Source organism: Carcharodon carcharias, chromosome 16 (assembly GCF_017639515.1).
Source record: "Carcharodon carcharias isolate sCarCar2 chromosome 16, sCarCar2.pri, whole genome shotgun sequence".
In the NCBI taxonomy this organism is placed as follows: Eukaryota; Metazoa; Chordata; class Chondrichthyes; order Lamniformes; family Lamnidae; genus Carcharodon; species Carcharodon carcharias.
In genome coordinates, this window is record NC_054482.1 from 25,743,403 (window position 1) to 25,770,716 (window position 27,314).

At 42.4% G+C, this 27,314-nt stretch overlaps 1 protein-coding gene across 1 annotated transcript in view; it reads left to right on the forward strand.

The window, feature by feature from the left end:
- ankrd45 (ankyrin repeat domain 45) overlaps positions 1-27,314 on the forward strand; it is an 85,944-nt gene extending 58,630 nt beyond the window's left edge. Inside the window, exons 2-8 of the mRNA XM_041207921.1 lie at positions 860-1,266; positions 1,619-1,680; positions 3,140-3,459; positions 13,382-13,549; positions 15,533-15,627; positions 15,751-15,889; positions 27,120-27,314. Coding sequence (XP_041063855.1) covers positions 3,156-3,459; positions 13,382-13,549; positions 15,533-15,627; positions 15,751-15,889; positions 27,120-27,175 — 762 coding nt within the window. The 5' untranslated portion in view covers positions 860-1,266; positions 1,619-1,680; positions 3,140-3,155 and the 3' untranslated portion in view covers positions 27,176-27,314. The remainder of the gene's footprint in view (positions 1-859; positions 1,267-1,618; positions 1,681-3,139; positions 3,460-13,381; positions 13,550-15,532; positions 15,628-15,750; positions 15,890-27,119) is intronic.

The following is a 27,314-nucleotide window of genomic DNA, read 5'->3' on the forward strand; positions in this document are numbered from 1 at the left end:
GACATGTTGTGCATTCAAACCATACATATGCTCTCCCTGACCTTTCCCGCCTCACTGACTCTCTTTCACACCCGCCCCTTCTTAAAACCCAAATCTGAGCAAACTATTGCTCATCCATACCCTCCACGATTATCCAGTTTTGGCTCTGCCTCCTTTCTTTCATTTCCTGAGACAGTGCCTTGGTGAACATCTAGATGTCTTTTTTCTACATTAAAAGCGCTAAGTAAACGCAAGTTGTACGCTATTTTATTATTTTTAAAAATGTTGCCTTCTGCTTTACTCTCCTGCTGACACCCAGGTGGGTGAATTGCCCTCATCGTAAACAGACACAGTGGAGGGTTAGCAGAACAACAGGTAGAAAATAAGAGAAAAGCAAAATACTGCGGATGATGGAAATCTGAAACAAAAACAAAAATAGCTGGAAAAACTCAGCAGGTCTGACAGCATCTGCGGAGAGGAACACAGTTAACGTTTCGAGTCCGTATGACTCTTCATCAGAACTAAGGAAATATAGAAATGAGGTGAAATATAAGCTGGTTGAGGGGGGTGGGACAGGTAGAAAATAAGAGAAACAACATTACAATGACCTGAGAGAGACTAAATTAAATGCACACATTGGTATATATTTTTCAGATTGAAGGGTAAACTGTAATGGAACAACTTAAAAAGGGACAGAATTAATATTCCAGTGTATAAGATATTTATAATATCTAATATATTAGATATCAATATCGATATTTAATATATTGCTACAATCATTTCACCTTGGTTTTTATGAAACCCGTCTTAACTTCAACACCTCCTTCTCTTCCCCCTCGCCATGTTATTTCCCCTAATAATCCTTATGTTTTCTTTCCAGGAAGACAGGAGTCACACAGCGGAACCATTTAGCGGGATTGAAGCTCTTTCCGGACCTGCATTGGCATCACGCCAGCTTCCAGGCGCGGGGAATCTTTATCGGCGTTGCACAGAGGCGCCGGTTGCCAGGGAGACGGCTGAGGCTTATCCCTGGGGACTGCTCATTTGGAGGACAAGACATAGGAAAGGGAGCAAGAGAGTTAGTGAAACATCCATGTGAAAGAGAATAGAAACCAGCGTTAAATGCGCGACAAATAAAGAGTTTAGGCTTACTTTGATTTTATAGATCGGATGGTGTCAGTATGCTTTGGTGGAGGAGCATGGGTCTCTAAGAGAATGAAGTTTGGAGAAGTTTCCTTATGTTGAGGTTTTGTGGGCGTGCAGTGCTCTGCCACAAGATGTAACCGAGTAAGGCCGCATTGCATCTTTTGGTGGGGTTGGGGGGGGGTGGTGGAAGCACTTGCAATTATGTAGCGCCTTTCATGACTTCTGGAGGTCCCAAAGCGCTTTACAGCCAATGAATGGCCCAGATTTCGCGGTCAGTGGCAATTGCGCTCAGTGCTGATCTCAAAGGAAGCTGTCCGCAAAGATTTAGTGAGCTCTGTGGCATGATTATCTAAATAGAAACAATGCGGGGTTACGGGGAAAAGGCGGGAGATTGGTACTAAGTTAAAGTGCTTAGAGAGCCGGTGCAGACACGATGGGCTGGATGGTCGCCTCCCACACCGTAATAATTCTGTGATTCTGTGTTTTACCCCAGTTCCGATGGCAGCTAAGTCTGGCGCCAAGTCCAGGAATGTCTTTGACTTCAGCAGCAAGCAGGTAAGCAGCCAATCCAGTATTCACATGCAGCAAACCCGGAAGTTAAAAAATACTTAATATTTTTCAATTTTAGTTTAAATTTGCAGTTAGTGAAATCAATTATTATGTGTATTGATGAAAAAAGAGATATGGTGCTGAAGCTTTTCATCTAAGTTATGATTGGTTTGCTGTCAGCTGGTAACACTCTCGCCTCTTAGACTGTGGGTTTAAATTCTACATGGGGGCAGGGTTGGGCATAAAAGTTTAGACTGACATTCCAGTGCAGGACTGAAGGAGTGCTGCACTGTCTTTCAAATGAGGAGTTAAACTAAGGCTCTATCTGCCTTTTCAGGTAAAAGATCCCACGGCACTATTTTGAAGATAATCTTCGTACCCTGGCCAATATTTATCCCTCAGTCAACACCACAAAAATAGATTATCTGATTGTTATCACATTGCTGTTTGTGGAAGTGTGCTGTATACTAATTGGCAATCACATTTCCCACATTACTATGTTGGCTACACTTCAAAAGTACCTCATGTAAACACTGTAAAGTGTTTTTGGGCATTCTGAGATCATGAAAGGCACTATATCACTGCAAGTTATCCTTTCTTTAAGATAGAATGTAACTAAATTTTAAAAATTATAAAAATAGGAATTTATCATTATGGAGAAATTTGACATTTCACAAATATAAAATTAGCTTTTTGGGACCAGTGTTCATCGATTAAATACCCAGTTATGCCTGATTCAACACGATATAACTTTTTCAAGGAATTTTATAGCAAGCCTAACATTAAAAATGGAACTTGTTGTCAATTCATAAGATGTCCCATTGATTGCAGTCTGGGGTGTCTCAACAGCACACCCTCTGAAGATGCGTAAAATCACTGACAACTTCTTCTGGATTTCCATGTTATTCTGGCTCGTGTGTGAACTCAACATGTTGCTGTCATTCTTAGAGGAGGAGTGACACTAGACACTGAGTTTTGCTGTCATTACCACCACAACATCCAGGCCAACGTTGTTATGTAGGAAACGCAGAAGCCAATTTCCGCAAGGCCAGGTCCCACAAACAACACTGTGATAATCTGTTTTAGTTCAGGGGTAACCATTGGCCGGAACACTGGGGAGAACGCCCCTACTTGTCTACAAAATAATGCCACAAGATCTTTTACGTCCACCCGAAAGGTAAGGTAGAGCCTCGGTTTAAGTTTCATCTGAAAGATGGCACTTCTGACAGTACTCCATACTGTACTGGAGTGTCAGCCTAGATTTTGTGCTGAAGTCTTTGAAGTGGGACTTGACCCCACAACCTTCTGACACTGAGAGGAGAGTGCTATCGCTGACCCATGGTTGATACATGGATAAATATCAGAAATTGGCACAACTGGGCTGATTGGTTTCCTTCAGTGATGTAAATGCTGATTAACAAATTTACATTTTAATGTGTTTTTTTTGTCATTATAATATTGTTAGGTAAAAAAAATTGAACATGGATCTAGATGGTGAAGATGAAGTAACAGAGCCTGACAATGATGATACAGCAGACAATGAAGATCTTGAGCTAGAGAATGAGAACAACTTTCTTACCAGTGTGCTCACAGGAGATATTGAGAACCTACGCAAGTGTTTTGAATTCATAGATGATCCAAACCGCGAAATAGCAAATGGTTGGCTAAATATACATGATGACTTCAGCAGAAATGCCCTCTTTGCAGCCTCTATGCTGGGTCATCAGCAAATTATTACTGAGTTGGTGACACGAGGAGCAGATGTGAACGAGAAAACCAGTAGAGGTACTTGCCTGCATTGGTTTCTCCACATTGGTAGTTGCTGAAAGGTTCTTTTGAAATAATGCCCTGATTGATTAACTTGCAGCCTAATTAGGTTGCCAAACATTGTATGTATTAAGAATTTTTACACAATAATGTTACATACATACAGTCCCTATATAAATTAAAAGAAGTTGTCATCCAGTGAGAATGTAGAGGAAAATTACAGACTCTTGAGAATAAATATGAGCCAGTCCAGAAGAAGAATTTAAACTGGGATCTGTCGATTTTTGTTTCAGCTCATCCTGTACTGTATCACAGAATTGTTATATTGTAGAAAGCGGCCATTCGGCACATCGTGTCTGCACTGGACCTCTGAGCATTTTAACAGTGCCAATCTCCCGCCTTTTCCCCGTAACCTTGCACATCGTTTTTATTTAGATAATCGTCCAGTGCCCTCTCCAATGCCTCAGTTGAACCTAGCTCTGCCACACTTCCAGGCAGTGCATTCCAAACCCTAACTACTTGCTGTGTGAAAAAGTTTTGTCTCACCTCACATTTGTTTCATTTGCAAAGCAGTTTAAAACTGTGCCCTCTGGTTCTCAATCTGTTTACGAGCAGAAACAGTTTCTCACTATCTAATCTGTTCAGACCCCTCATGCTTTTGAGAATGTCTATCAAGTCTCCTCTTAGCCTCCTCCTTTCCAAGGAAAACAGTCCCAACTTCTCCAGTCTTTCCTCATAACTGGAGCCTGGAGCCATTCTCATAAACCTCTTCTGCACTCTCTCCATTGTGTTCAAATCCTTCCTATAGTGTGGCGCCCAGAACAGTACACGAAATTCCAGCTGAGGCCTAACCCAGTGTCTTATGTAAGTTCATCATAACATCCCTGCTCTCGTACTCTATGTCCCTGTTAATGAAGCCTAGAATACTGTATGCTTTCGTAACAGCTCTCTCTACCTGTCCTGCCACTTTTAATGACTTATGTACATATACACCCAGGTCTCTCTGTTCCTGCACATCCTTAGAATAGTATCCTTTATTTCATACTGTCTCTCCATGTTCTTTGTACCAAAGTGTAACACCTCACAACTCTCCGCATTGTACTTCATCCGCCATCTACTTGCCCACTCCACCAATGTATCAATGTCCTTTTGAAGCTCTACACTGTCCTCCTCACAGTTTACAATTCTTCCCAGTTTTGTGTCATCCACAAACTTTGAAATTGTCCCCTGCACACCAAGATCTGGATCATTATATATCAGGGGAAAAGCAAGGGTCCCAGTATTGAACCCTGGGGAACTCCACTACAAACCTTCTTCCAGCGCAAAAGACATCCATTAACCAATACTCTGTTTCCTATTCCTCAGCCAATTTTGTATCCACATTGCTACTGTCCTTTTTATTCCTTGACCTATAACTTTCCTCACAAAGTCTATTGTGTGGCACTGTATAGAATGTCATTTGGAAATCTATATACACCACATCAACGGCCTTGCCCTCATCAACCATCTCTCATAACTCTTCAAAAAACTCCAGCAAGTTAGTTAGACACAATTTTCCTTTAACAAATCCATGCTGACTTTTCCAAATCAATACACGTTTTTTGATGTGACTTAATTCCATCCCGAATAATTGTTTCTAGAAGTTTCCCCACCGCCGAAGTTAAACTGACTGGTCTGTAATTGCAAGACAAATCTTTACAACCTTTTTTGAACAAGGGCGTAATGTTTACAACTCTCCAATCCTCTGGCACCTCTCTCGAATCCAGGGAACATTGAAAGATTATTGCCAATGCCTCTGCAATTTCCATTCTCACTTTCTTCAATATTCTTGGATGCATCTCATCCGGTCCCAGTGCCTTATCAACTTTAACTACTGACAGCTTATCCAATACCTTCTCCTTATCAATTTTAAATTCTTCTAGTGACTGAGTTTCCTCCTCTCTCACCATGGCCTGGGCAGCATCTGCCTCATAGGTAAATTCAGATGCAAAACATTCACTTAACACTTCAGCCATGCCTCTTGCCTCTATGTGTAAATCGCCTTTTTGTTCCCTAATAGGCCCTACTCCTCCTTTTACCACCTGTTTACTATTGCTGTGCTTATAGAATACTTTGGAATTTCCTTTTATGTTAGCTGCCAGTCTTTTTTCATAATCCCTCTTTGCATCTCATATTTGCTTTTTCATATCCCTTCTGAACCTTCTGTATTCTCAGTTGTATTTGCTACCTGACACCTGTCGTAAGCACATTTTTTCTTCTTTAACTTAATTTCTATCTCCCTTTTCATCCAGGGAGCTCTGGATTTGTTTGTCCTGCCCTTCCCTTTTGAGGAAACATACCTTAACTGTGCTCAAACCATCTCCTCTTTGAAGGTAGCCCATTTTTCAACGCCTGTTTGTCCTGCCAGCCTTTTGCTGCAGTCTATCCGGCCCAGCTCCGTCTTGCCCCATTGAAGTCCACTGTCTGCCAGTTGATTATTCTTACTCTGGATTGACCAATGTCATTTTCCACTGTCATCCGCCATGATACAATGGTCACTGTCCCCTAAAGGTTCCCCTACTGTCACTTGATCTACTTGGCCAACCTTTTCCCAAGAGCTAGGTCTAGCAGTGCCTCCTTTCTTGTTGGACTGGACACATACTGCTGTAGGAAATTCTCCTGAACATAATCTAGGAAAGTTATCCCTCACTGCCCCCTATACTACCACTATCCCAGGCTATATATGGGTAATTAAAGTCCCCCATTATAATTACTCTATGAAGCTTACACCTCTCTGTAATTTCCTTGCAGATTTGTTTCCCTATATCCTTCCCACTAGCTGGTGGTCTATATATTACATTGACCAATGTAATTGCACCCTTCTTACTCCTTAGCTGTAGCCAAATCAATACTGTCCTTCTGATACATCCTCTTTCTTCAGTACTGCAATACTCTCATTAACGAAAAGTGCCACCCCTCCTCCTTTCTTCCTTTTCCTATCTTTTCTGAACACCCTGTAACCAGGAATATTTAACACCCAGATCTGTCCTTCCTGAAGCCAGGTCTCTGTTATCGCCATAACATCATAATCCCACAAGGCAATCTGTGCCTGTAACTCCCCAATTTTATTAACTATACTCTGTGCATTCACATCATGCAGTGTAACCCTGATTTAGACTTCATTACTTGCTCCCTTACTCCAACTCCATCTATTAACTTACTATTCTCTAGTTTAATGCTATCTGCCTCTCCCAGCATTCCGTGCATCCTGGTATTACTTTCTAATATTCTCTCCTGGTTCACACATCCTTGCTGAGTTAGTGTAAACCCTCCCCAACAGCATTAGCAAAACGACCCACAATGAACTCAATTCCGGCTCTGTTCAGATGCAACCTCCTCCAGAACCAGTCCCAGTGTCCCAGGAATCTAAAGTTCTCCCTCCTGTACCATCTTTCCAGCCAGCATTCATCTGTCTTATCTTCCTGTTTCTGTACTCACTTGCTTATAGCACTGGGAGTAATCCAGAGATTACTAATTTAGAGGTCCTGTTTGCTAATTTTCTACCTAGCTCCCTAAATTCTGATCGCACGACCACATCCCCCTTCCTACCTATGTTGTTAGTACCAATGTGGACCATGACCTTTGGCTGTTCGCCCTCCCCCACAAGAATATCCTGCAGCCGTTCTGTGACATCCTTGACCCTAGTACCAGGGAGGCAACAAACCATCCTGGAGTCACGTTGATAGCCACAGAAATGCCTGTCTGCTCCCCTAACTAAAGAACCCCCTATCAGTACTGCCCTTCCGCTCTTCTTCCTTCCCCTCCTGTACAGCTGGGCCCCCATGGTGCCACGGGCTTAGCTCTTGCTGCGATCCTCCAAGGATCCATTGCCCTCATCTATGTCCAGAATGGAAAACCGGTTAGTGAGCAGGACCTCTGGGGACTCCTGCACTACCTGCCAGTTTCTCTTGGACTGCCTGGTGGTCACCCATTCCCTATCTGTCTGCTTGCCCCTAAGTTGCAGTGTGACCACCTCTCTGAACGTGCTATCCACGTAGGTCTCTGCTTCACAGATGCACCTCAGCGATTCCAGCTGCTGCTTAAGTTCTGAAATGTTGAGCTCTCAAGCTTGTGCAGCCAATGACATTTCCTGCCCACGGGCTTGTCTGGGTCACAAGAACTGTCCACGACTTCCCACATGCCACAGAATGGGCATTCTGCTTGTAGAAAGCCTAGGGGAGTATAGAAAGTACAGGGGTGAAGTAAAAATGGAAATTAGGAAAACAAAGAGAGGATACGAAAAGATATTGGCAGATAAAATCAAGAAAAATCCTAAAATAACAAAAACAGAAAATGCTTAAAAAACTCAGCAAGTCTAACAGTATCTGTGGAGAGAAAAACACAGTTAATGTTTCGAGTCCTTATGACTCTTCTTCAGAGCTAAAGAGGAGTAAAAATGTAATGAAATTTATACTGTTTAAGGGGGGTGGAGCAGGTGAAGCTGGATAGAGGGCCGCTGATAGTTGGAGGCAAAGGGGAGATTGCCAGAGATGTCATGGACAAAAGGACAAAGGGGTGTTATTGGTATTGGCTAAAGGAGGTGCTGATGGTGGCATTAAGGTCAGAAAGCAGAATATGATAATAGCAGGACAAGGGTAAGCACTCTGGAAAGAACAACATGAACAAGTGACAGATGGCCCTTGTCGGGGGTTGGGTGGAGGGCGGGGACGATGGTGAGAGAAAAAGATTGAAAATAGGATAAAAAGTGGGGATAAAACAATGAATAAAAATAAAAAATTAAAAAAATAAGTCGATAAAAAAATTAGAAAATGAATTTGGAAAAAGGGGATAAAAAGGAGGATGAGGATGGAAGAGCGAGTTCATGGTCTGAAGTTGCTGAACTCAATGTTAAGCCCGGAAGGCTGGAAAGTGCCTAATCGGAAGATGAGGTGCTGTTCCTGCAGTTTGCATTGGGCTTCACTGGAACTTTTCAGCAGGCCAAGGACGGACATGTGGGCATGAGAGCAGGATGGGGTGTTGAAATGGCAAACGACAGGAAGGTCTGGGTCATGCTTGCAGACAGACCGCAGTGTTCCACAAAGCGGTCACCCAGTCCATGTTTGGTCTCTTCAATGTGGGGACCACCGCATTGGGAGCAGCGAATGCAGAAGACCAAATTGAAGGAGGTGCAAGTGAAGCGCTGCTTCACCTGAAAGAAGTAATTGGACCCTTGGAGAGTGAGGAGGGAGGAGGTAAAGGGGCCCACCTTCTGCGATTGCATTCGCCGCCTTCGTCTCTGTGCTTACCTCTTTGGGCAGGAGTCCTCCCCCCGTTCTACAGACCCTTTCACCCGCCTCCAGTATTCTCCCTCCACCTGGACCCCTCCCCCTGGCCTCTTACTTGCTCTTGATCTTTTCATTGAGAACTGTCGGTGTGACATCAGACACCTCAATTTCTTTACTCTCCTCACCCACTCTAACCTGTCTTCTTTTGAACCTGCCACACTCCATTCCATCAGATCCAACCCTGACTTTGTTATCAAACCTGCTGACAAGGGTGGTGCTGTTGTTGTCTGGCGTGCTGACCTCTACCTCGCAGAGGCTGAGCGCCAACTCTCAGACACTTCTACCTCCCCCTGGGCCATGACCCCACCACCGAACATCAAGCCATTGTTTCCAGGACTTGTCACTGACCTCATCTCCTCTGGAGATCTTCTCTCCACATCTTCCAACCTCATACTCTCTCAACCCCAGACAGCCCACTTCTATCTCCTACCGAAAATCCACAAACAGGACTGTCACAGTAGACTGATCATGTCAGCCTGTTCCTGCCCCAGGGAACTCATTTCTTCCTATCTTGACTCCGTTCTTTCTCCCCTTGTCCAGTCTCTTCCCACTTAAATCCACAATTCCTCTGATGCCCTACGTCATATCAACAATTTTCAGTTCCCTGGCCCTAACCGCCACCTCTTCACCATGGACACCCAATCCTCTACACATCCATCCCCCACCAGGATGGTCTGAGGGCTCTCAGCTTCTTCCTTGAACAGAGGCCCAAACAATCCCCATCCACCACCACACTCCTCCTCCTGGCTGAATTTGTTCTCTCGCTGAACAATTTCTCCTTTAACCTGTCTCACTTCCTCCAAATAAAAGGTGTGGCTATGGGTACCCGCATGGGCCCCAGTTATGCCTGTATACGGAGATGTATGTGGAACATTGCTCATTCCTGTCCCACTCAGGCCCCCTCCAACAACTCTTTTTTTGGTTCATCGATGACTGTTTTGGCGCCACTTCTTGCTCTTGTCTGGACCTGGAAAAATTTCAGTTTTGCTTCCAATTTCCACCCCTCCATCACCTTCACATGGTCCATCTCTGACATTTCCCTTCCCTTCATTGACCTCTCTCTCAATTTCTGGTGATAGACTGTCCACCAATATTCACTGCAAGCCCACCAACTCCCACAGCTACCTTGACTACAGCTCCTCACACCCTGCTTCCTGTAAGGACTCCATCCCATTCTCTCAGCTCCTTTGCATCCGTTGCATCTGTTCCAATGATGCCACTTTCCAAAACGGTCCCTCTGACATGTCTTCCTTCCTCATTAACCGAGGTTTCCCACCCACTATGGTTGACAGGGGCCTCAACCGTGTCCAAACCATCTCGCAAGCCTCTGCTCTCACACCTTCCTCTCCCTCCCAGAACTGTGATAGAGTCCCCCTAGTCCTCACTTTTCATCCCACCAGCCTCCATATTCAAAGGCTCATCCTCCGCCATTTCTGCCAACTCCAGCATGATGCCACCACCAAACACATCTTCCCTTCAAATCCCCCGTCGGCATTCCGTAGGGAATGTTCCCTCCAGGACTCCCTGGTCCACTCCTCCATCACTCCCAACACCTCATCCCCCTCCCATGGCACCTTCTCATGCAATCACAGAAGGTGCAACACCTGCCCCTTTACCTCCTCCCTCCTCACAGTCCAAGGGCCCAAACACTTCTTTCAGGTGAAGCAGCGCTTCGCTTGCACCTCCTTCAATTCAGTCTACTGTATTCACTGCTCCCAATGCGGTTTTCTCTACATTGGAGAAACCAAACGCAGACTGGGTGTCCGCTTTACGGAACACCTTCGGTCTGTCCGCAAGCATAACCCAGGCCTTCCTGTCGCTTGCCATTTTAACACTCCACCCTGCTCTCATGCCCACGTATCCGTCCTTGACCTGCTGCAATGTTCCAGTGAAGCCCAACACAAACTGCAGGAACAGCACCTCATCTTCTAATTTGGCACTTTACAGCCTCCGGGGCTTAACATTGAGTTCAACAACTTCAGACCATGAACTAACTCTCTCCTCCATCTTCACCCCCCTTTTTATCCCTTTTTTCAATATTCAGTTTAAATTCTTAATTTTTATTTTTTATTGGCATTTTTATTCTTTTTTAATTTTCATTTTTATTCATTGTTTTATCCCCACCTTTTATCCTATTTTCAATCTTTATTCCCACCACTGTCCCCTCCCCCACCCAACCCCCACAAGGGCCATCTGTCACTTGTTCATGTTGTTCTTTCCAGAGTGCTTACCCTTTTCCTGCTATTATCATATTCTTCTTACTGACCTTAATGCCACCACCAGCACCTCCTTTAGCCAATACCAATAACACCCCTTTGTCCTTTTGTCCATGACATCTCTGGCAATCTCTCCTTTGCCTCCACCTATCAGCGGCCCTCTATCCAGCTTCACCTGCTCCACCCCCCTTAAACAGTATAAATTTCATTACATTTTTACTCCTCTTTAGCTCTGAAGAAGAGTCATAAGGACTCGAAACATTAACTTATTTTTCTCTCCACAGATACTGTTAGACCTGCTGAGTTTTCCCAGCATTTTCTGTTTTTGTTTCAGATTTCCAGCATCCGCATTATTTTGCTTTTAGCGAAAATCCCAATTTGTTTTACGAGTATATGGAGAGCAAGGGAATAACTAAGGGAAAGGTAGGGCCTATCAGAGATGTACATGGTAATTTGTGGGTTGATGCAGAAGATGTGGGTAGGGTTCTCAGTGAGTACTTTGTCTCTGTCTTCGCTAAGTAGAGGGATGATGCAGACATTCTATTCCAAGGGGCAGAGTGTGAAAAGTTAAATGCAATGAGCATAATGAGAGAGGATGTACTGGAGTTTCCAGTGGTGTTCCATGGGGCTCAGCGTTGGGGCCCTTGCTGTTTGTTGTATATATTAATGATTTAGACTTAAATGTGGGAAGCACAATTGGGAAATTTGCAAATGACACAAAAATTGGCCGTGTAGTTGTTAGTGAAGACGATAGCTGTCGCCTGCAGAATGATATCAATGGTTTGGTTGAATGGGTGGAAAAGTGGCAAATGGAATTCAATCCTGAGGAGTGTGAGGTAATGCATTTGGGGAGGGCAAGCAAAGCAAGGAATACTCGATAAATGGGAAGTTATTGAGAGGGATAGAGGAAGTGAGAGACCTTGGAGTCTATGTCCACAGGTCCCTGATGGTGGTAGGATAGGTGGATATGGTGGTAAAGGAAGCATATGGAATGTTTTCCATTATTGGGCAAGGTATTAAATGCAAAAGCAGGGATGTAGTGATGGAACTGTATAAAACGCTGGTTAGGCCACAGCTGGAATTTTGTGTACAGTTCTGGTCACCACATTACAGGAAAGACATAATTGCTCTGGAGAGAGTGCAGAGGAGATTTACAAGAATGTTGCCAAGGTTTGAAAATTGCAGTTATGAGGAGAGATTGAATAGGCTAGGGTTGTTTTCCTTAGAAAAGAGGGAGCTAAGGGGTGACCTAATTGAGGTGTACAAAATTGAGGGGCTTAGATAGGGTAGACAGGAAAGACTTGGTTCCCCTATCTGAGGGATCACTTACCATGGGGCATAGATTCAAGGTGATTGGTAGAAGGATTAAAGGGGACATGAGGAAAAATTTCTTCACCCAGAGGGTGGTGGGCATCTGGAATTCACTGCCTAAGTTGGTGGTTGAGGCTGAAGTGCTTAAATCATTTAAAAGGTACCTGGATCTGCGTCTGATGCTATAACCTGCAAGGCTACAGGCCAGGTGCTGGAAAATGGGATTAAAATAAGTGGCTAGTTTATTTTTTATCTTTTTGGCTGGCGCAGACACAATGGGCTGAATGGCCTCTTTCTGCCCCTGTAACTTTTCTATGGTTCTGTATAAAGGCTACGATAAAGACAGAATGAACACTAAAGGCATAGAGTATAAAAATAGCGTTGTTGCGACTGTACAAGGCATTGGTGAGACTGCACCTGGAATATTGTGCACAGTTTTGTTCCCCTTACTTGAGGAAGGATGTAGTTGCAATGGGGGCGGTTCAGAGGAGGTTCACTAGATTGATTCCACAGATGCGGGGCTTGTTTTATGAGGAGAGATTAAGCAGTTTAGGTCTATACTCGCTAGAGTTTAGAAGGATGAGAGGAGATCTAATTGAGGTATGTAAGATGCTAAAGGGGATAGACAAAGTAGACGTGAAGTGGATGTTTCCCCTTCTGGGGCATTCTAGAATGAGAGGCCATAGTTTTAGGCTAATGGGCGGTAGATTTAGATCAGAGATGAGGAGGAATCACTTTTCTCAAAGGGTCATGAATCTGTGGAATTCACTAGCTCAGAGTGCAGTGGATGCCGGGACGCTGAATAAATTTAAGGAGGAGATAGACAGATTTTTAATTACTAAGGGGTTGAAAGGTTATGGGGAGAGGGTGGGAAATTGGAGTTGAGGCCAAAATAAGATCAGCCATGATCGTATTGAATGGCGAGGCAGGCTCGAGGGGCTGAATTGCCTACTCCTGCTCCTACTTCTTATGTTCTTAACACATCATCATATGTTGTTAACCTGTGACACTGACTAATTGCCTAGACTCCTGCCTGTCTTATGCCCTTATGTTTACAGTAACAAATAGTGAATTGTTTCCTGTTCATAGGGTACACTCCCTTACATTGTGCCGCTGCCTGGGGTAAGCTGGAGAGCCTAAAAACTTTGGTGGACCTTGGCGCTAATGTTCAAGAAGCCAACTTTAGAGGAGAAAAGGCACGAGACATAGCTAATCGATATTCAAAGAGTGACTGCGTGGAGTTTCTAGATTGGGCAGGTGAGAAATTAGCACACCGTTTCATCACCTGAGATTAATAATCCTTGTGCAATACATAGAGTGCTGAGAAAATATACATTTATTAAACTTGGGTAGATCTCACTCAATAATATGTACGAAGTATATCACTTCAAAATGATTCTTCCCTATTTATGTTCCTAGTTTCAATGTTATATGATACTGTCAGTCCATAGACAATATTAAATTTAATAATTATTCAAGTTAATTTTATAGTTTATCATACTAATAGTTCCATAGGCTGACATTGGAACAACAGAATGGTCTTACAAAGCCTGTCTTCAATTGATAAATTAAACCAGCATTATAAATAGATTATACCATATATGACAAATCTCTAATAATTCTGGCAGAAGGCATGTCATTTGTAAGAATGTTTTCTTCCCTAGTGAACTCAGTGAGTTTATCAAATAAGTAGCAAAGCCAAACAGACCAGAAAAATTCGAAGATTAGTTGAGCCTGAGTCAGAGGCTCTTAGTGAGAAGAAAATCAGGGGGCCAACCATGTTCACTATCCAATAATCCCTGCAGGAGATGCATGCATATAGATATTTGGTGAAACTGTGATGCTGCAAAAACATGACACTCACTGCCAAATGATTTGAGCCAAGTGTTGAGAATTGCTTGTACCTCCAGAACTATATCCCAGTATGGTCTTAAGTAAAAATGGGCAGAAGGGATTTGAGAAAAGAAAAACAATATTTTATGGTTTTGTGTTAAAAGTGAGGAAATTTGGATGTCCATACAACAGTATTTCATCATGACACAAAATTTGAATCTTTGAAGAGCTTCAGGCAATTTTATAAGTAAGCAGTAAACTGCGCCAAAATCACACATCTTACTTAATTAGATCTGAATTTGTACATAAATCTTGGAATAACAAAGTTTTTCTTACCCTGTGTGTTTCAAACCCTGTCTACCTCCTGTTTTTCTAACTCAAAAAAATTGTGATGCCCATATTTCATTGCCTGCATTCTTCCCTCCCAGATCAAAGGCAACCGAAGAGGTTTTTTCTCTCTTATACTAGTATCCCCTTCTTACCACACAAGTTAAGATGATGGATTATGAGACTTCTCCCAGTGTTTGATATTGACTTCTGGTTAGATATGACTAATATTCCCATCTCACCCCCCACCCTGCCTTTAATAACTGCCGCTTCTTACCACCTCCATAGTACTTTTCACTTGGGAATGTGATCACCTTGGGATATCATATGAATTAACCTGCTACTTTGTGATGCCATGCACATCCACACTGTTCCCTGGCATAAATTGTCATATCACAATTTTTATTCGCTCATGGGATGTGGGCATCGCTGGCTAGGCCAGCATTTATTACCCGTCCCTACTTGCCCTTGAGAAGAACCGCTTCAGTCCATGTGGTGAAGGTAAATCCACAGTGCTGTTAGGGAGGGAGTTCCAAGATTTTGACTCAGCAACAGTGAAGGAACGGCAATATATTTCCAAGTCAGGATGGTGAGTAGCTTGGAGAGGAACTTCCAGGTGGTGGTGTTCTCATCTGTCTGCTGTCCTTGACCTTCGAGATGGTATTGGTCACGGGTTTGGAAGATGCTGTCTACGGAGGCTTGATGAGTTCCTGCAGTCCATCTTGTAGATGGTACACATTGCAGCTACAGGCACCAATGGTGGATGGAGTGAATGTTTGTGGATGGAGTATCAATCTAGGGCGCTGCTTTGTCCTGGATGGTGTCAAGCTTCTTGAGTGTTGTTGGACCTGTACTGATATAGGCAAGTGGAGAGTATTCCATCACACTCCTGACTTGTGTCTTGTAGATGGTGGACAGGATTTAGAGAGTCAGGAGGTAAGTTACTTGCATATGATTCCTAGCTTCTGACGTGCTCTTGTAGCCACCGTATTGACAGTACAACAGCACTCAAGTCACTTAGGTTAATGAAAATATTGCAAGAGGAATAATATATTTTTATTTTGCACTTTTTAACTGCAGAAGGCAAACAGATTTTGGAGTTGTATATTAATAATATTCAGGAAATGGTTGCTGATCTCGAAAAAACCCAAGGCAAGCTGGCCAAGCAAGATAAGGTAAGCTCTATCATTCTTGGGTTGAAAGGGGAGCACTGCATTCCCTGTCTGTTTCTTTGTTGTGTAGTGAGTGAAGGAATGTCCATTGGGTTCTTGCATTCAGGAGTTTTTGTCATCTTGTAGGCTGTCTTTACAAATGCCTGCCGTGCAAAATCTGAATGGCTGAATTCGGCACAGAATGCTTCCATACAGGAATTTGAGGAGCAAAAGAAACAGTTGGAAGTGACTCTGGAACCAATCATTGCCAAACTAAAAATACCATGTGAGTACAAACACAAATTCATTGTGAAATCCTTGAGACAGAATCTTCCCCAAGAAGCTCAGCACTACCTGTGTGGGTGGGGGGAGGAGGGAAAGTCGGGGCCTGCGCTCTTTCGCGCATGCGCATGAAAGAGCGCAGAAATCTCCGAGGCGTGGAGCTGCCTCAGGGAGATAAAGTTCATGTTTAAACTTTGAAATAAAGAGAGAAATAAATTATTCAGACATGTGCCAGTGTCACATGAGCTGGGACATGTTTATGAAGTGAGCACAATTTATTTATTAATTTAACAAAACCTTCATGAAACCTCATCCCGCCCGTGGATGAGGTTTCATGAAAAACGCGAAGGCCACTTGGGCTCTTCACCTGCCCATCAACCTCAAGGTTGGACGGGCAACGTTTAGAATTAGTTTATTAATGGCCTTAGTAGGCCTTTGACAGTTCGGCGGGCGCACAGCCACCTCTGGCGCACACCTGCCAAATGGAAGACCGGAATGACGCCCAACGTCACCATGCGTCATTTTACGCGTTGGCATGTGGGTCCCACCCCCACATGCCGATGAGAAAATTCTGCCCTTGATGTTTGTAGATTTTATTCCTCCACTATGGTTAAACATTGTGACCAGTATAAAAGCAAAGGTAATGAAGTAAGAACAGGAATAAACAAACACAGATTTGATCGGAAATACCTGGAAAAACTCTGGCAGCATCGGCGGAGAAGAACAAAGTTGACGTTTCGAGTCCTCATGACCCTTCAACGGAACTAAGTAAAAATAGGAGAGGGGTGAAATATAAGCAGTGATAGGAGTAGATAACCAAAAGATGTCACAGACAAAAGAACAAAGAGGTATTGAAGGTGGTGATATTATCTAAAAGAATGTGCTAATTAAGAATGGATAGCAGGACACGCAAGGTAGATAGCTCCAGTGGGGGTGGGGTGAAATAAGACTAAAAGGGCGTAAAAGGTATAGATTTAAAAATAATGGAAATAGGTGGGAAAAGAAAAATCCATATAAATTATTGGAAAAAACAAAAGGGAGGGGGAAGAAACGGAAAGGGGGTGGGGATGGAGGAGGGAGTTCAACATCTAAAGTTGTTGAACTCAGTATTCAGTCCGAAAGGCTGTAAAGTGCCTAGTCGGAGGATGAGGTGCTGTTCCTCCAGTTTGCGTTGAGCTTCACTGGAATAATGCAGCAATCCAAGGATAGACATGTGGGCAAGAGAGCAGGGTGGAGTGTTGAAATGGCAAGCGACAGGGAGGTCTGGGTCATGGTTGCGGACAGACCGAAGGTGTTCCGCAAAGTGGTCACCCAGTCTGCGTTTGGTCTCTCCAATGTAGAGGAAACTGCATTGGGAGCAGCAAATGCAGTAGACTGAATTGAGGGAAGTGCAAGTGAAATGCTGCTTCACTTGAAAGGAGTGTTTGGGCCCTTGGACGGTGAGGAGAGGGGAAGTAAAGGGGCAGGTGTGGCACCTTCTGCGGTTGCATGGGAAGGTGCTGTGTGAGGGGGCTGAGGTGTTAGGGGGTGATGGAGGAGTGGACCAGGGTGTTGCGGAGGGAACGATCCCTGCGGAATGCCACTAGGGTAGGTGAAGGGAAGATGTGTTTGGTAGTGGCATCCTGCTGGAGTTGGCAGAAATGGCAGAGGATAATCCTTTGAATGCGGAGGCTGGTGTGGTGATAAGTGAGGAAAAGGGGGATCCTGTCACGGTTCTGGGAGGGAGAGGAAGGTGTGAGGGCGGATGCACGGGAGATGGGCGGGACATTTCCTCCTACCTCCCCCTGGACCATGACCCCACCACTGAACATCAAGACATTGTTTCCAGGACTGTTACTGACCTCATCTCCTCTGGAGATCTTCCTTCCGCAGCTTCCAACCTCATAATCTCCCAACCTCAGACAGCCCGCTTCTACCTCCTACCCAAAATCCAAACAGGACTGTACCGGCAGACCGATCGTGTCAGCCTGTTCCTGCCCCACGGAACTCATTTCTTGCTGTCTTGACTCCATTCTCTCTCCCCTTGTCCAGTCTCTTCCCACCTACATCCGTGATTCCTCTGACACCCTACATCATATCAACAATTTCCAGTTCCCTGGCCCCAACCGCCTCCTCTTCACCATGGACATCCAATCCCTCTACACCTCCATTCCCCACCAGGATGGTCTGATGGCTCTCCGCCTCTTCCTCGAACAGAGGCCCGAACAATCCCTATCCACCACTACTCTCCTCCGTCTGGCTGAACTTGATCTCTCACTGAACAATTTCTCCTTAAATTCCTCTCACTTCCTCCAAATAAAAGGTTTGGCTAAGGGTATCCGCATGGGCCCCACTAATGCCTGTCTCTTTATGGAGTGTGTGGAACATTCCTTGTTCCAGTCCTACTCAGGCCCCCTCCCACAACTCTTTCTCCGGTACATCGATGATTGCTTCGGTGCTGCTTCATGCTCTCGTCGGGACTTGGAAAAATTTATTAATTTTGCTTCCAATTTCCACCCCTCCATCATTTTCACATGGTCCATCTCTAACACTTCCCTTCCCTTCCTTGACCTCTCTGTCTCTATTTCTGATGATAGACTGTCCACCAATATTCATTACAAACCTACCGACTCCCGCAGCTACCTCGACTACAGCTCCTCACACCCCGCTTCCTGTAAGGATTCCATCCCATTCTCTCAGTTCCTTCGCCTCCGTCGCATCTGTTCTGATGATGCCACTTTCAAAAACAGTTCCTCTGACATGTCTTCCTTCTTCCTTAACCGAGGTTTTCCAACCACGATGGTTGACAGGGCCCTCAACCGTGTCCAGCCCATCTCCCGCGCATCCGCCTTCACACCTTCCTCTCCTTCCCAGAAGCGCGATAGAGTCCCCCTTGTCCTCACTTATCACCCCAGCAGCCTCCGCATTCAAAGGATCGTCTTCCGCCATTTCCACCAACTCCAGCATGATGCCAAACACATCTTCCCTTCACCCCCCCCCCCCCCGGCAGCGTTCCGCAGGGATCGTTCCCTCCGGACACCCTGGTCCACTCCTCCATCACCCCCTACACCTCAACCCCCTCCCATGGCACCTTCCCATGCAACAGCAGAAGGTGCAACACCTGCCCCTTTACTTCCCCTCTCCTCACCGTCCAAGGGTCCAAACACTCCTTTCAAGTGAAGCAGCATTTCACTTGCACTCCCCTGAATTTAATCTACTGCATTCGATGTTCCCAATGCGGTTTCCTCTACATTGGAGAGACCAAACGCAGACTGGGTGACCATTTTGCGGAACACCTTCGGTCTGTCCACAAGCATGTCCCAGACCTCCCTGTCGCTTGCCATTTCAACACTCCACCCTGCTCTCATGCCCACATGTCCGTCCTTGGCCTGCTCCATTGTTGCAGTGAAGGTCAACGCAAACTGGAGGAACAGCACTTCATCTTCTGACTCGGCACTTTTCAGCCTTCCAGACTGAATATTGAGTTCAACAACTTTAGATCATGAGCGCTCTCCTCCATCCCCACCCCCTTTCCGATCCCCCTTTTTTCCAATTATTTATATAGATTTTTCTTTTCCCTCCTATTTCCATTATTTTTAAATGTATTTCCATCCATTGTTTTATCTCTACCTTTTAGCCTATTTTAATCCCTTCCCCCCACCCCCACTAAGGCTATCTGTATCTTGCTCATCCTGCTTTCTACCCTTAATGTCACCTATTAGCACATTCCTTAGTTAATATCACCACCACTTTGTTCTTTTGTCTATGACATCATTTGGCTATCTCCACCTATCACTGGCCCTCTATCCAGCTCTACCTGTCCCACCCCCCACCGCCTTATATTTCACCTCTTTTCTATGTTTCCTTAGTTCTGTTGAAGAGTCATACAGACTTGAAACGTTAACTGTGTTCCTCTTCGCAGATGCTGTCAGACCTGCTGAGTTTTTCCAGGTATTTTTCTCCTTACTTTTATGTTCAATTCCTCTCACAATGAAGGATAGCATTCAATTAGCCTTCTTGATTACAAGCTGTAACTGCATACTAACTTTTTGTGACTCATGTATGAGAATACCTAGATCCTTCTGCAACCGTTCTCCGTTTAAGTAATACTCTGCTTTTTTATTCTTCCTGCTAAATTCAACAACTTCACATTTTCCCACGTTACACTCCATCTGCCAGACTTTGCCCACTCACTCAACTTATCTGTCTGCAAACTCCTTATGTTTTCTACACAGATGTGTCATCTGCAAATCCTGCCCAAAAGACAAAGACCCATTTATGCATACTCTGTTTTCTGCCAGCTAGCCAGTCCTCTGTCCAGGCCAAAATGTTACCCCCTACACATGAGCTTTTATTTTCTGCAATAACCTTTGATGTGGCACCTTATCTAAAGCTCTGGAAATACAAGTGCAGCATGTCTGCAGTCTCCCTTTTATCCACAGCGCATGTTACTCCTTCAAAGAACTCTAATAAGTTGGTTAAACATGATTTCCCTTTCACAAAACCATGTTGACTCTTCCCGATTACCTTGTGTTTTGCTAAGTATCCAACTATAACCTCTAAAGATTGACTCTAACACCTTCTCCATGACAGACGTCAAGCTAACTGGCATATAGGTTCCTGTTTTCTGCCTCGCCCCCTTTTTGAATAGACGGGTTATATTTGCGACTTTCCAGTCTGATGGAAGCTTTCCAGAATCTAGTGAATTTTGGAAAATTAACACCAACGCACCTACTACCTCATTAGCCACCTCTTTTAAGACCCTAGGATGCAGTCCATCTGGACCCGGAGACTTATCAGCCCACAGCTCCATCAGTTTGCTCAGTACCTCTTCCCTAGTGATTGTAATTTCACCAAGTTCCTCTCTCCCCTTCACCTCCTGATTTACAGCTATTACGGAAATGTTTTTTATATCCTCTATAGTGAAGATAGAAGCAAAATATTTGTTTTCATCCACCATTTCCTTATTATTAACTATTAACTCCTCATTCTCACTCTCAAGAGGACAAATACTCACTTTACCTACTCTTTTCCTGTTTAAATACCTGTAGAAACTCGTGCTATCCATTTTTATATTTCTAACTAGCTTCCTCTCTTATTGTAATTTCTTTCTCCTGATTAACCTTTTAGTCATTCTCTGCCACTCTTTATATTCTGACCAATCATCTGACCTGCCATTCATCTTTGCGCAGTTGTATGCTTTTTCCTTCAGTTTGATGCTTTCCTTAACTTCTTTTGTTAACCACGGATGGTGGGTCATCCCCTTAGAATTTTTCGTTATAGTAGTAACATACTTATCTGAGTAACCTATAAAACCCTCTTGAATGTCTGCCACAGCTTCTCTATTGATCTATCCCCTAGCCTAGTATCCCAGTTAACTACAGCTAGTTCAGCTTTCATGCCCACAAATTTGCCCTTATTTAAGTTTAAAATACTAATCTTAGACCCATTCTTCTCCCTTTCATACTAGATGTAAAATTCAATCATATTGTGGTCACTGCTACCTAGGGATGCCATTACCCTGAAGTCATTAATTAATACTGTGACATTACACAATACCAAGTCCAATATAACATGCTCTCTGGTTGGTTCCAGAACATGCTGCTCTAAAAACTATCTCAAAAACATTCTATGAGCTGCTCATCCAGGCTACTACTGCCAATCTGATTTTTCCAGTTAACTTGTAGATCAAAGTTACCCATAATTATTGCTGTTCCTTTATCACAAGCACTCACTGGTGACTTCTTTCCCCTACTATTCCTCATCTCCACCCAGACCAATTCTACATCCTGATCTCCTGAACCAAGGTCATCTCTAACTATTGCAGAAATGCCATCCTTCATCAACAGTGATACCCCTCCACTTTTACCTAACTTCCTATTCTTCTTGAATATTCAGGACCCAAACCTTGTCATCCTGATCTCGGTGTTATCCAGGAGCTCCCACATGCTACAACCTTGACACTTCACCTGCTCTGCCATCCTTAATGTGTTTTAAATAATTACTTAATTATACTATTCACCTATTTATGTTGTTTTATTTATTTTATTAACTTTACCACCAATTTTATACTATTTTAGATCTTAGGCATAGAATAGACCTTAACCACTCACCAGATACTCACAAAACAGCTAGTTCCTTTCCCTGTAGTAGAACAAGAACCAATTCCTACAGGGTGAGAAAGAAATAAAAAGGAAACAAGCACCTCCCTCCCCCCTTCACCGAACTCCCCCACTCACCAAGCTCCAAATCTTCACTCATTTTCCTTAGCTGCTCTGAAGAGGCCTGTATTTATAGCCATCTGAACCGGGGCTAGAGTAACCAGACTCAAATAGTTAGCTAATTAACTACTCAGCTCTCGCAGCAGAGAGTGAGTTTACCCTATCTAAGCTGCAAAAACAAACTTTGCCTGCTCGCACAGTACTTTCCAATCGTTGCTAATTACAGACTAGATTAGATTTTAAGACAAAATTTAAGAACAAATTTTAAACACCCACTCAACAAACTCCAAGGCTGCACTAGGTTTCCTCAGCTGCACTCCGTTTCCAGCTATATTTTAAAACTTTATCAGTGGTACGTAAGTGCCAAACCAGGTTAGCAATGTAATTCTGTGCCAGCTGGTGTGGCGATGCAGCATACGGTAACATTATCAGGAGGGGGAGAAAAGCCATTCAGATTTTTGTGCGAACCTTTGCATTCGCTAATGTCGGCCACCCCATACCTTTTTAATTTCTAGACTTTAAAATTCTTATCTCCAGAAATGAAAGCTGGAGGAGCTTTTAAATTTCATTCCAAATATTCACAAGGTCATGAAAGAGGCCTGGATAAGCAAAACCACTCAACCCATTCTGTTTCATTCTTTTTGAATACCTAACCATTTATTATATAGCTTTTTCTTTGATGACTTCCAAGACCTAGACTCTACCTCACTTCCTGACATCCTGTTCCATCTTTTGCATAAAGAAATACTTTTTACCACCCTAATATAAGCCAGCATCAGGAGAAATCCAGCATCAGGAGAAATCCCAACATTTTTGGGTCCAGTGGTGCTGGGTTACATTACAATGGGGACTCCTCAGAGTTTTGACTTACTTCTTCTAACAACTACCCTATCTTAACAACTAAACCAATTATAAGTCCTTATCCATATCTTATCCTTAGATTACAAAGAAATCTTTAATGTTGTAATTTATCAGACAATTTGGAATTTTAAGTATACAGTGTCATCTTGCTTCTCCTGTCCATCTGTAATGTTACCTTTCAAAGAATTTTGTGATTGGTCAAACAAGAGCTACCTTTACTGATACTGTCTGGTCATTTATTAGATTATTTTCAAACTATATTCTTCCATTTCCGTATTAAGTATCTTTAAGTACTAAATGTATTGAAAGATATTGTTCTCAGAATGTTTATTGGGAACTACAGCATTGATTCATTCCTCAAAAAAAGGAATTAGGATTGAAAATTATACAAATTATTTGCATCTATATACCTTTTGTGTTTGCAAGATGTCTCAAAGCACTTTTGAAGTGTGTCACTATTGTAACGTAGGCAAACACAGCAACCAGTTTGTGCACTGCAAGGTCCCAGGAACAGCAGTGAGATAAATGATCAATTAAGTTGTTTTTGACATTATTGCTTGAGGAAGGAATGTTGGTCAGGACATGTATTGGGGTAAATACAGATGGCGGTAATGAAATACTTAACAGAATACAATTGGGTTCTGTGCTGTTTGTGACTAATGAAAGCAACTAGCCATGGTTTGGCTTAATAGACAAACACTGGAGAATTGTCTGACTACCTTTTTCTTGCGGTGGGGGTGGTTGTGAAGAGGGTCAGGGAGAAATTTCATAGAACTTTACCTCAGAAAATTAAATAAATTGGGTGTCATTCATTGTATAATAATTTGTATGATCTGTGGTAGGCTTGTTGGGTTTTTTGTTCTTGTTCCATATTTTATGTTCTTAACTACAAATGTTTACCCTTAGCAACACAGTTGAAACCAGTCTTTTTTTCCTAGTTTATTTTAAACAAGGCAACTAATCAGAATAATTCATTTTAAAAAGCTACTTCACTCTATTTTAGATCTTCAGCTGGACCAGTTCAAAATGCTTCCTGAGAAATATATTAGCAAACTGGAAAATGGTTGCTGGGAGATTCTCAAATGTTTTAATAGAAGTGTTATATTGATTTACAGCTAAATTTGATAAAAAGACGCTGAATGTTTTTCAGATTTTTCTCCCCCTTGCAAGGTACTATCATAAGCTGATGCGAGGCTGCATGGACAGTTTGAGTTTTTCAGATTACCTGAATGGACAGTTCCTTTTAGCCATTGGAGAACTGCTGTATACTTATAACACAGTTGTGGTTAAAAGACCTATATCCATTCTGGGCTGTAAAATTAAGAGTGTAGATTTAACTGATTTTCCTAGGCTGTTAGAATTCTCTTTACCGCCTGTTGAAAACAGTCTACTGAAAACTTTGATTTAAACATTTAAACATTTTGCGTTAGTGGAGCTAAATAATGCAGTTTATCTGAGAACTAAAGTGTTTTAAAAGACAATAGATCAATCAAAGCTATTTCTATTACAAAACAGCTCAGAGAGATGTCACTCTTTCTAAATGTATCTTTGTCCTAAGAACTGTGCTAAAGCCAAACCAGAAACGTGATTATGTCTTAGACAAAGTTCATGTGGTTATGATTATAGTTTTCTGTTAGTACCAGCTAGTGGGTATATTTTGTGTTTTTAGTACATAAAATCAAAGTTTGGTGAAGGTCTAAAGTTATTATAAAGAAAACACATTTGGGAGGGATGTGGGGAAATATTTACATTGTTAACTGTTTAGTGCAGTTACAAGTTAAGGAATGCTGTGCTATAAGCTAGTTCCTAACAACATACAATCAGATGGAATGAAAAATGAATGATGCTTTTCTTTTATAAAGCCCCACCCTCAAAATTCTAACAATTATATAATCTTTACAGTTGGCTTAACACTACAATCAAAATCAAAGATTTTGGAGTAACTGGATATTAGAAATCTTTTCTTTTTCAATTTGTGCTACTCTACTTTTTCATTGTTATTCTCAATGCATTAGATTATTTTTCATTGTGGGGACTGTAAAAGTATGCATTATTTAAATTAGTGGGTTAGCCGTGAATGTTAACAATGTTTATCATCTTGCTGTATTGTGCTTTAGGCCACTGATTGGAAGTAGCCTTTGTGTTTTAAGTTCACACGTGACATTAAGTTCCACTCCAGTGACATGAAATGAGCAGTCCACTCCAGCTGTGACCAGAAATCCCTATTCATAGGAGTAGGATCTCTTCACAGAGTGCCTGTCTCCAGCCAGCAACTTCAGAATATAAAGCAGGGAACCAGGGTGAATGGGAGGACTGAGACACCAATGCATTATAATGGATAGCTTGCCAAGTAACAATTGGGATTATGATTCAACGAAATATGCTTTTCCCAATAACTTATAATAGAAATACCATATTGATGTTATTTCTCCTGTTTCTGCTTGTAAAGAGGGAGTATGTCAGAAAACCTTTTTAAAAAAATAACTATCATGAACATTTAACAGAGCACAATCATCAGGAAAAAGTTTTTAGTAATTCCTTTGTTTTCAGCAGAAGAGAAACAGGAACAGCAAGATATGCTGTAATGACATAGCGTCACACAATTAACATAATAAGCATTTGGTAAACTTTTATTTGCTTACCAATATTTTTCATGAAGTCGTCCCTCTTTAATGTCCTTTCTTTTTGCTGTGTTTACAGTTTTTGATTTTTGGAGAATACAATTTATATTCTGTTATAGAATTAAAACTAATTCTTTTTTGGAAAAATAGAAAATGTATATTTGATACATTGTGAAGTGGTAATAGACGAAAGTGTTCGGCAATGTTACAACAGAAAAATCCTTCAAAACATTCCTAAATGCATTTTACTTTTTAAAGTTTCTAATATATTGTGTATAGCTTTTCAAATTGCTGTTTTAATTTTCACATGGGCAATGACTTTTTTTCTTTTTGGCTCCTTTTTGTAGCAGGGCACACCATGCTTAGGAAGGGTTGTACTGTATGAGGGCTAAAACGTGATGACTGAAGGGACAGGTTTTACTGAAAAATAATGCATTCTGTTTGGCACAATAATGCTGTATGCATTATATCAATAGTAATGGATACCCAGGAGTGACCTAAAAGGCAGTAATCTGAACAAACAACTTGGTTAATGTCATAAGCACAACTAGTAAGTTAACTATACCCTCAGATACTGATGAGGAATGAAATTTGGCTCATCCTGATGCATCCGCCTAAAACAACCCAACATCCCTCTGCCACCCCTATCATAAATAATTTAATTTTTACCTCATCTTCCTGTTCAGAAGTCTTTTTCAAGTATTGATCACTATCCACGAAGAACCTCCTGATATCAGTCATAAGGTAACCTTTTACTTATTTGAACTTGTGTTCCCTTGTTCTAGTCAGCATTTAAAGTGAAATAGTATTCCCAATTAACCTTTCCCATACCATTTACTACATTACAGACCTCATAAGATCACTTCTCAAACACCTTCTGAACTGGCTGAAAAGCTCAAATCTCTCTAGTCAATGGGGACTCTGGGGACCAGCCTTTTGGCTCTTGTCTACACTGCCTCCAATGCCTAGATGTCTTCCTCATTACTCAGCCATCTGCACTTGTCGCAGTATTCAAGGTGTGGTCTGACCAAAGCATTGTACAGTTTGAACACAGTTTCTTCTGACTTGCATTTTGCTGTTTCACCAATCTAATTCAGTGTTTTGTTGATTATGTTGCTTATTGTTCTGCATTGATTGGACATGTAGAGAATTGAGTTTAATAAGATGCCAGTCTCTTTCAATTTCATCCTTAGCTATTAAAGGAAGTGTGCGTGTTGCCCATATGTATGCAATATATGCAATAGTTTTTACACATATATGCATAGGATTATAACATAAACAAAAATAGCTGGAAAAACTCAGGTCTGTCAGCATCTGTGGAGAGGAATACAGTTAACGTTTCGAATCCGTATGACAGTACGTTAACTGTGTTCCTCTCCACAGATGCTGTCAGACCTGCTGAGTTTTTCCAGCTATTTTTGTCTTTGTTTCGGATTTCCAGCATCCGCAGTATTTTGCTTTTATCTTATTTGCATGGGATAATAACCTTAAAGTCACTCCAGGGCATCTATTATTATACTACATTTTTTTCTCCCTCTCCTATGTTTGCCAGTAGTGGCTCCCATTTGGAAACTGGTTACCATTACAGTCTGCGTCATTAATGGATGAAGATGTTAACACTAAAGGATTAACAATTGGTTCCCATTAACAATGGCTTGTACAGCTTGTTGGTAACAGATGTTTACAAATACCATTGGTGTATCTTGAAGCTATTACAAAAAATAAATATGGAGAAGTGGCAGAAAAA